General features: G+C 41.9%; 1 protein-coding gene across 1 annotated transcript; it reads left to right on the top strand.

Annotated features, from left to right (window-relative positions):
- Nucleotides 1-1129: 1129 nt before the first annotated feature.
- On the top strand, nt 1130-9357 carry spata18 (spermatogenesis associated 18; the record flags this gene model as incomplete). The annotated part of the gene is made up of 12 exons (XM_080457458.1): nt 1130-1216; nt 2702-2807; nt 2906-3021; nt 3646-3764; nt 5171-5266; nt 5485-5619; nt 5996-6230; nt 6792-6950; nt 7482-7657; nt 8282-8405; nt 8936-9007; nt 9258-9357. The coding sequence occupies 12 exons, from the start codon at nt 1130-1132 to the stop codon at nt 9312-9314; spliced, it is 1482 nt and encodes a 493-aa protein (XP_080313584.1). The 3' UTR covers nt 9315-9357.
- Nucleotides 9358-11093: the final 1736 nt, after the last annotated feature.

Raw genomic sequence — 11093 nt, forward strand, 5'->3', positions numbered from 1 at the left:
GCTTTAAGTAAAAGTATCAATACTGCAATCCAATGTAGAAATACTCTGTTACAGTAAAGACATGCGCACGCGCACGCGCGCTCTCTCTCTCTCACACACACACACACACACACACACACACACACACACACACACACACACACACACACACACACACAGCAGTGCAGCATACAGTTTGGTGCTTGTTTACTGTCGGAAACTAACTAACTGGTGTCGTTTGACAGCTTGAAACGGTAACCGGAAGCCTCGCCCCAAAACACGCGCACCGCTCGCTTGTATTCTTGTATTTGTTTTTTACTGAGGATTGAGGTTAGGAATCAATCAGGGTGCATCAGGCATACTTTTACTAATGTTACGTTTATGAATAAGGTTAGGTTTAAGCATAGCCATGGTTCACATGACGCTAGTTTAACCAGTGGTGTGTTATACATAGTAGCCTATGATTTTTTTGGGGGAAAGCGTAGCTCTCCCTCCGAAAAAAAACTTAGAACACACCACTGGCACTGGGTTCATACATATAGTTTACTGAGGTGCTCTAAAAGAGCATTTACAGGTGGCTGCAATTCGGAACTGGTCCCTGTAAAAAGTCCACGCCTATCACCAGAAATCCCTGTTAATAAAGTATTCAATCGATCAATTGAATCAGGTTACAGGAATACCAGGTTGTGACCGTTCCGAGGTCACCGGATTTACCCCGGGGCGACTGTGTTTTGGGGCGAGCGTTTTGGTTTGACAGTATGCATTACAATGGTCCTCTTCTTTACATCGTTCAGGACAGGAGGAGAACGACACACCACACAAGACAAGACGGACAGACATAATGAGTTTGTTTTGATCTCAACGTAACGTGACTCTGTCTCGGTTGTCAGTCACTCAGATCGTCAAAGTCGTTGCCACTGCTGTTTGGAAATCGAACGTGGAGGAACAAACGAGCAGCTTGGAATTTTTACAACTGTCCATAAAAACGGGTGTGTGTGGGTGCCGTGCGCCCGCCCATCAGCGCTGTCGTGGTGCGGATTAAAAACCCACCCACCACGGTTGTCTGGGAGCATTTCTCTCTTCTTTTTTCTTTTTTTTTTAAAGCACTGACAGATTAGAGCCTGAGGGTTCAGAAGAAGAGGTAAGGGACATGGCCGACACTTTGAGGAGACTGGTGAATACTTCTTCCTTCAGCGTTTTACAGGACAAGGCTGAGAGCTGGTACAAAGACTACCATGTAAGTCTGTCATTGTCATTAATAAACCATCATTGACCTAAATCTGACCACACCACTTCAGGTGTACTTTTACAAGACTGTGTGATATTTGTCTCTGCAGGAGACTGACATTTTCCTTTTCAATTTTAAGGATTCGACTTCTGCAGAAATGTTTTCCCTAAATATTGTCCATTTCAGTCTCAATTTGCTTTTAAAAATGTGAATAAATGTTTTTATGCATGCAATTCTTCTGAATCATTAGACAAGTTATTCGGGAGTCATGGCATATCGCATATCAATATGCATGTGAGTAAAGCATTGCAACACCGGTATAAACAATTAAACTAATACAATCAAGTGTAACGTTTTCAGTAAAGGAATGTATGCCTGTTTTAATTACGTTGATTTCCGGACAAAGTTTGGTTGCTATGGACGCCCGTCGCTATGGTTACCGTGAGACCATTCCTCCCGTCTAGACTACTGCCTCTACTGGACAGTGGTGGTGTAGCATGAGTATTCTTTAGGCCGGTGGTAGGCTACTGAAACTTTTTCCCACTGTCAAGGACCCCAAATGATATGTATTTGGCTACGGACCCCATCTGAAAATATTGTGTGCCAGGGACACCCATAAGAGAAGGTCTCAATGCGTTGTGGAAAGCTTTCAAAATGATTCCAAATTTTTCAATATTTTTCCAAATGTTTAATAAATAGCTGAAAGTAGGGTTCAAGTATTAAAACTGTTACTGATTTTGCTGGGGACACCCTGGAACCCCTTCATAAAGGATCCTTGTGGGTCCCCAGACCCCACTTTGAAAACCACTGCTTTAGGCTACAGGTGGGGGTGGGGTGGACACACACACACACACACACACACAAAACACTGCATTTAATGACTGAAGGGAACGGAATCACAAAAGAGATGGATAGGCCTACCAGAAATAAGGCAAAAGTACAAATATCACATATTTGAAATGGCTTTGTCATCAAACAGCCCTTGATATGAAACTGATGACAAATCGTTGTTATCAAATACTAATAGTATGATGATGGAGACACACAATAAATTATGCATGCAGTGAGAAAAACTGCCTCAAAATACGTATGTGTAATAATGTAGGCTAGAATTCATTTATAACTATTCATACATTTATAGCTGTCTGAATTGAAATGTTTAATTAACATTGCATGGCAATTAACTTGACATTAACTGGCAAAACAAATGTACAGATATCTGTGAACAGACGGACACTAGCAGCAGCCCGGAGAGTCGTAACCACTTTAACCCTTGTGTCCCAATATTGAGAATGTCATGAATATAGGCTAAAATAAAATAACATTTGTTTTTTCCCCAACAACAGCAGACAACAAGCTCAGACTACAAGCTCACAACGCATTTCACCACAATGCGTTGCGATCTTGTACATCGGCTATTTTCAAACATAATTCAGAAAATGTTTGTGGTTAAACATTCTTCATTCTCTTCTCATACACATTCACCCTCTACAGGTGTTTTCCTGTGACCAGAATCTGAACAGATGTTGTGAGCTGATCGAACTCACTGCCAAGATCCAGGGCCAACTCTTCACCATTCTGAACTACACTGCTACTGAAGGTACAGGTCTGACTTACAACACTGGGTGCTTTGCAAAGCACGAGCTCCTTTATAAGCACAGTCATCATTACTTATGTGAACTCTCCTTTGTGGATCAGGTGGTCACTACGCTGGGGTGGACACCCTCAAAAGCCGCTTGCTGCCATGGCTGGGGACCTGCTTCTCCATGGCAAGCCCCTCGGTGACAAATGACACCAGTCTGAGTCTCATCCAGGTGACCTGATTTGTCTGGATTGTCTTCTCATTGGAAACCAATTTTAGTTTTGAACATGGTTCATTCCTGGAAAGAAAACTAAACATCATATCTTATGATTAATTAAAACAGCTATTATCAACCATTATTATTATTTGATGTGCATAAAACCTTACTCCCCAGATAGTCAGAATTTATCTTACCTTTATTATTCATATTAAATGATTGACTCATTCTTTGTTATGTTTTATTGTAATTAGCAGCCTATAACAACGTAAAATCAATTGTGGTTTTCACTGTCTGGCACTGGGTGATCATGCCTGCCTTGGAAAAGGGCTAAATGATCAACTGCCGAAAACGTCTGGTACCCTTGGTTTATATTGTAGCATCTCTGATGTAAAGCATATTGTACGGCTAATAGTTAATGTTGAACACTCATTTTAATTATGAAAAAGCTCACTTCAATTAGGTTCAGTCAAATTAAATCCAGCTCAATAAAATATAATAACATTCTCTTCTCTTCTCTTCTCTTCTCTTCTCTTCTCTTCTCTTCTCTTCTCTTCTCTTCTCTTCTCTTCTCTTCTCTTCTCTTCTCTTCTCTTCTCTTCTCTTCTCTTCTCTTCTCTTCTCTTCTCTTCTCTTCAGGACTCAGTGCAGAAGGACAGGAAGATCAGGGAGCTGAATCAGTCTCATGACAGTGACATACAGATGATGGAGACCCAGCTCAGCTCCACCCGTCTGCAGCTAGACTCTGTCAAAGCAGAGTGAGTCAAAATACTAATAATACATTTTATTTGGGCACACACACACACACACACACACACACACACGCACGCACGCACGCACGCACGCACGCACGCACGCACGCACGCACGCACGCACGCACGCACGCACGCACGCACGCACGCACGCACGCACGCACGCACGCACGTACACACGACACACACACACGCACGCACGCGCACGCATGCACACACAGTTAATCTAGATTCTAATGATCCACTCCACACTAAATCATGTTTTTAACAAGTTTTTGAAGCTTATCCATGAAAATCCCGGTGGGATGTGTGTGAGAGTGTGTGTGTGTGTGTATGTTCACAGGTTTCCCTTTGGAAACGACAGTCCCAAGGCAAATACAGCCGATCTACAAACCCACTCATTGTGTTTGTAGATCGGCTGTGTATAAACCAAGCTGAGTTTTCCTTCTGGGCTCAGTCAGTGGCCAATGTAACAACATATATGATTTTGTTTTCAAACACACACTGTTATTATTCTATTAATGTTTGCACAGAACACAACCTTTATTCTATCACTGCCTACATTGTAACATTATGGCAAAACTAGGTTACAATTTACATTGCAATTCATTTATAACTTAGAAATAACATTAAAAAGTATTTTTAAAATGCTGAGCATATGGCATAATTAGTCTAAGTCTGTCTCACACATCCTGGTTCATTACATAATTTGACAGCAGAGGGAGTTTATGTGAGAGCATAGTTATGGTCAGATTAATAAAAACACCAAATACATATTTGAAATGTTGTTTGTTTCAGTTTGAGGTCAGGGTTTGTTCCATTAATCTGTTGTTGTAGTTAGTTCTTTTTCATGTATTCATCAATGCCTGAAAGCTTTTTTTCTTTCTTATTTTCTTCTTTGTTCTATTGAATTATTATTTGGAACCGTTTATATTAGGGCTTTTATTGCAGAAACAAAACAGCTGTGGTTTAACAACAGGTGGTGTGGATAGTTTGCTGAGAACAAGGGTGTTTCAACGGTGAATAGCAATTACTGTATCTCTCCAAAGATACAAGCAATCCGTTTGAGATGTCAGTAAAAGTATTAAAACACATAAAAGGAGGAGAGATACAAGTTACAACACAAGAGGCAACACAGAAACACTGGATGTTGAGGGACACAATGCTGCAATTCTGTTAAAATCTTAACCACATGAACCCTAGTGTCCCTATTCTGGGTATGTCATAATAGGCAAACATACTAAAAACGCAGATCTACAAGCTCACATCACAATGCATTGTGATACGTTGTAAGCTTGTAGATCCGCTGTTTTTGGCGAAGGGGTTTGGTGTAGAGGGAAAAAGGAGGGGCCAAGTTCAGACGTGGAAGTAAACAGAATAGGTCACATGATTAATTTATTTTGTCCTACCAGGCTAACAGACGCTCATCTGGAACTGGATGACACAAAGAATAAGTCAGCAACCACTCTGCTGGCCACAGAAGATGAGATACTGCAACTAAGAGCAGAGTGAGAGATATACATACACAATACACACTCCCATTGACCTGCATTAAATGCACTATTTCATATGAAACGTTCTGTATGTGTGTGTGTGTGTGTGTGTGTGTGTGTGTGTGTGTGTGTGTGTGTGTGTGTGTGTGTGTGTGTGTGTGTGTGTGTGTGTGTGTGTGTGTGTGTGTGTGTGTGTGTGTGTGTGTGTGTGTGTGTGCGTGCGCGCGCATCAGCCTGCGTGCTGCACATGAGCAGGTAGAGATTTATAAGAGGAAGATGGACGCGCTGGATGACTATGAGCGTCAGATTCGCCTGCTCAGGGATGAAGTGTCTTATCTGACCTCAGAGAAGGCTTTACTGCAGCAGAGGTGAGTGCGCACACACACAGTTTGGTTTATTGTTTTTAGGGCCGCAACAGCACATCGCAACGCGATGCATTGTGAGCTTGTAGATCGCCTATTTTCGCTGTTGTTGAGCAATACTGTTGTACACTGAAGTATAAAATAGGGCTTAAGTAGTTAAAGGAGTAGTTCACCCCAAAAAAATCATATTTTCTATCAATTACACCCCTTGAAGCCTTGAATTCATGGAGATGTTTTTGTTTTTGCTGCATTCCTGAGACAATAACTACTGAGTCTCCTATTGACCGATGACCTGGTCATCAAATTATTGGCTCAGGAATGTGACAAAAAATAAATCTATAAGAAGATAATCAATAGTGCAGCCCGAATTGTTTTCTTCCAGGCTGGTGAGGAGTCGCTCTCCCAGCCCCTTGCCCATGAGACGCAGTCGTCCCTCCAGTCCCATGAGGGGCGAGTCCCCCACCAGGGCCCAGCTCACCAACTCGTCCCGACACGCCCGCCTGGTGTCGCGCTTCAGCGACCTGTACGCAGTGGAGCGCCTGGAGGCCCAGAGCATGCTGAGACGCTACATTGATGACCTGCAGATGGTCCAGAGAATCATTTTCATCGCTGTCATGGTGAGAAACATTTGGGAACGCTCTACAGTGTCAGTGTAGAGATGCTGTTCACCAGAAGGCCACACTATGTGTTAAGTTAGCTCCAAAAGTGAAAAGAAAAATAGCCCTGGGGTGTATTGGGTTACTGGTTCTCAAAGTGGGGTCCAGGGACTCTCCAGGAGTCTGCGAGGGCATTAGAGGGGATCCTAAATGATTGATTGTTGGGAACCAAATGAACCCTTACAGGTCTGTTACTGGGAGTGTATAAATGGAACCAAATGGCCCCTTACGGGTCCATTTGGTTCCATTTGTACACTCTCAGTGTTATGGGGGTCCGTGGCCTAATGCATACCAAACTGGCTGCCCTTGAAAACCACTAACCTAGACTACTGCAAGTTTTTTAGAGTTCAGAAGCATGAATGCTGCAGTATTTGCACTGGGGCATGGCTTACATAATTTTTCACTGTCAGTACAAATAGCATACACACAGTTCAGAACCATTTATCTCGCTGGCCAAATAAAAAACCAGCAGAAGGTGAGTATCTGATGCTAGCTTAACCTCTTCTTGTTTGCGTTTCACAGGAATCCTTCCAGGTCGGCAAGCTAGCTTACCGTCAGTTCAAGCTGCGTGTGAGGAAGACGTTGTCACCTTCTCACCTGGGTCCTGAGAGCCTGGAGGAAGCAGCGGTGGACTACATTGTCCGAAACCTGGACCTCTATGACGTTCAGTCCAGCGTCAACGTAGGGAACTTTTCTTTTTAGCCATGTCTGCTGCATGACATCACAAATACAAAGAGTTATTGGCTGTTGCAACGTGCAACAGCTATTGACAACTTTAACCCTACACTGTAGGGTTTAAGAAGTTGTTAATGCTTAATAATGTGATGATGTACGTCATACTTCTGAGTCATACTTTGTTGACCCCGGTCAATGAAGTATATAGGAACTGCAGTATATACTTAGTTAATCAGAGTCCCCCAGGAGTCTATACTACACCAAAACTCTTAAGCGAGAATAGTCAATGTACAATGGAGAAGGAAGGGAAGTCTTCACACTGTTTCTCGCAGCGGAAAATATATTGGAAAATCAAAAAACAAGCTTACAACACTGAGCTTGTACATTGGCTATTTTCGCGGAATGTTCACCTATTATGAAGCGGCCAGAATAGGGATGCGAGGTTCATGTGGTTAAGCAGTTAGTTAATGGTATCTAGGCCGGTTTTGGGGTCATAGGATTGTCTTTGATGGCGCATTTGCAATGTCCTTTGCACAGGATGTGATCAACGCCATGAACGTGAACCCGCGCATCTCCTTCCCTCCGGAGGTGGACTTCGTCCTCATCAGCACTCTGATCAGAGAGACCTGCCGGGTGGCGTTCGGCATGCAGACACTGGAGCCACCTCTGGACCTGGCCTTCGCCAGTGATGGAGAACTGTACAGTGACAGCAAGTCAGTGACTGTGTGATATGTTCTGAACGCACATGCACAAATTGATTAGGGCCAGCTGGACCACCACCAAACATTCAGCACCACAGTGGGACGATATTGACACAAATCAAATATCCTGATCTATTTGACCAAATACCCCGATATGAATAACCTGACCATATTTTGGAGATGACTGGTGGTCCTTTCAGAAGACATTTACACTCAAGAAAACTTTGAGAAATGATCATTAGTAATGTGAAAGTGATGATCACTCAGCTAGAACTGTCTAATAGGTTCAGCAAATCAAATCACTTTATTGTAATAATACAACCTTTAAAACCACTGATGTATGTCACTCCTGTATGTAACAGTCAATAGTAATGTTTTGGTCTAAAAAAACATGTTTTCTTTAGCTGTTCATTTACTGTCCCCACCACTAGATGTCAGCCTCAACACATGTACAGTATTGCATTCTCTCACACATTATGAAGATTACATCCTCTCCTCTCCTCTCCTCTCCTCTCCTCTCCTCTCCTCTCCTCTCCTCTCCTCTCCTCTCCTCTCCTCTCCTCTCCTCTCCTCTCCTCTCCTCTCCTCTCCTCTCCTCTCCTCTCCTCTTCATCCTGTATTTGTTCCGTGTTCCAGGTATCGGCGTAGCTACGATTCAGAGTTCTCCGCCCCTCTTGTGGCGCACCACGTGTGGCCTGCCCTCATGGAAGAGGATGGGGTGATCGTGAAGGGAGAGGCTTTGACCCGAAGAGGCGCTCTGGTACACACACAAATGCTGTTATTACGGCTGTCCACTCATAATGATTTATTATTAATAATAATAATAATAATTGATCAATTGATCAGTTTTGTCTCAGTCGACCAAGACTTGATAATTAGTTGATTAGACTTTCTTATGCTTTTTTTCCATGCTGAATGAATTTGTTCTTGAAGAATTATGAGCACATGTATCAAGTAAACTCTAAAAATATCTCTTTAATTCTACCAGTCTGTACGTCAATTATAGCCAGTAGCCATGTTCAGTTCTCAACCTCACCAACCTGAAAAGGCTGGTCTCTGCATGACAGACACACAAGAGAGTGATTAAATCAACTATCGATTAATCAACAAGTTCCTATATTAGTCGGCTAACAATTTCTTTAGTCGAAGTTAGCCCTAGTCATTATTGAGACTATTCTGCATGTCTGTAGTAGCTGTGTTAATTTAACCACATGAACCCTACCATCCTTATTCTGGGCATGTCATAATAGGCAAATGTTCAGTAAAAGGATGATATGTGTGTTCTTCCAGTGGAGCAGCAGAAGTCGGAGCAGGAGTGCCAGCCCTGTGCGTTCTCGCTCTGTCAGCCCCACTCGCCATCTGGTACGTTTCCATAACTGTTCTTGGTGTGAACCCTGCTCATATTTACAGTAACACTCATGTAATGTAGATTTAAGATCATATGCCTCTTTCAAACTACATGCAACCACACCCACTGGTCTATAGGGTAAGTATAGTGCAAACCCGACTTGTTTTTCATCCAAATTCTGTATTCTTTAATGATAAAAAATTTGGACTAAATAACCCTCTCTCTCTCTTTCAATGCTCTCCTGTCTTGCTTGGATGTTTCCAGGTATTTAGCAGCCCCAAAAGATCTTCACCTGGCCGTCTCTCAGCCAGCTGGTTGTAAACAACAAGCTGTTCAACCGGGGCACAGAAAGACAACAGCCTACATACTCATCTATTTCTCATTGACTTACAGCTTTAATCTGCTGGATCCTTGTAATTTTGTTGTCTGTTGGTCGTTACTTGAAGTGAAGGAGTTTGTAGCAAGGTCCCATTGACAGAGTTTACATTATCAGACGGAGGGTTTTGGTGGTTCATGGCAGTAGCCAGGTGTTAATACATTGTTTGTTAGACAAGGTTACTTTTGGGAATGTAGCTGTCTGGCAGCTAACTAAACACTTAAACAGTTCTTTTACTGTAGTTTACTGTATTTAGATTTAATTCTGGAGTTTTTGGGACTCCTTAAAACCAGGTGTTTCACCCCGGGGCCTGCCTCTTACATCCTGCTGCGTCAGAGTGTTGTTTGACTGACTCAAGGTCTGACTGCTCGCATTTGATTGGCTTGTCAAGCTGAGCTTGCTATGTTGAAGGTCAAAATATGTTTCATATCAATATGCAAGAACTATTTGCAATCTCAACCTAGATTATAACTGATTATTGCAGCCCTATTGATTAGCATCTTGGACGGTGTGGTTGTCAACCGTGTGAGGCCATTGGTTGCTCATGCATTTGTTATCAAACATTCTTTATTTCAGTAAATTCAAACGTCCAGACATTAAAGTTAGCATGCTAGCTATACATATGTAAAGAGCACGCCTGCCTTGTTACTCAGAAGCGTGCACTGCTACGTCCTGCTAAACCACAGCCATCGGGGTGAAACACCTTTATTTTATTGAGTGTGTTTTTTGTGTTAGTGATAGTTGCACAATATTTCCCTAATTGAAGAAATATCAATTGAGGGGAAAAAAAATCACACCTGCACAGTAGCACTTTCTTAGTCAAGATTCACTGTAGCTGGTTATTGCAGCTATTTGCAGCTAATCGATTCCATCTAGTTCTTTCTCTGTGACACATCACATGTTGAGCAGATATCTGTGTCAGGTTGAAATAAAACGGAACAGTGCTAATGAGTGATAAACTCCACCAATACTTGACTTATACTGATATTGATCAAAGCAGCTCTTCGTGGGATCCGTTACTACACTGTGTGTTTTTATTGAGTTTTTGGTGCTGTGGTTATGTATTTTGAGAATCAAATGATACAAAGTTCTCAAAAATATAAAATGATATTGCTAAAACAAGGACGTTCATTATCGTTTTTCCAAAGAATTGTGGCGATAAATAACATCAATATCTACTGTTTTGCAGAATGGGTGCTATCAATGTTATCCCAAGTTGGTCATATTTGTGTCATTTTAAATATTTTTGTTCCTAATGACATACTGTGCAGTATAACGTCTATGCCCGTAATTTAGGGATGACTTCATACTCAATTTAGTGAAGATAGTTCTGTATGTTGATCTGAACTGTATTTTGTGGTATTGAGTGCTCAACATATATTTCTGACTGTGCCTTATATAACTTTTTTTAAGAATAAAAGATTGGACACGTTCCAGTTCTTGCATTGACATATTTAGCATATTCCTAAACACATTCTGTTTCTCTATTGTGACCAACACTGCATAGCATGTTTGGGTCCTGAATTAAGCTATGGTTGAGACCAAAAGATCATAACCATAAATAAAATCCCAGTATCACAGAAGGATCCTCATGCGGTTGTTAACAAAGCCTCAAACTGTAACATCGTTATCTAATCATGGCTTAGGAGTTTAGCCAATGGGCAGATTTGAATTTATAATATATTATTTAGATTCTTTGCTCTCTGTTGAGTACATTATTTCTG

Source organism: Gymnoscopelus braueri (assembly GCF_963280865.1).
Source record: "Gymnoscopelus braueri genome assembly, contig: SCAFFOLD_124, whole genome shotgun sequence".
NCBI lineage: Eukaryota > Metazoa > Chordata > Actinopteri > Myctophiformes > Myctophidae > Gymnoscopelus > Gymnoscopelus braueri.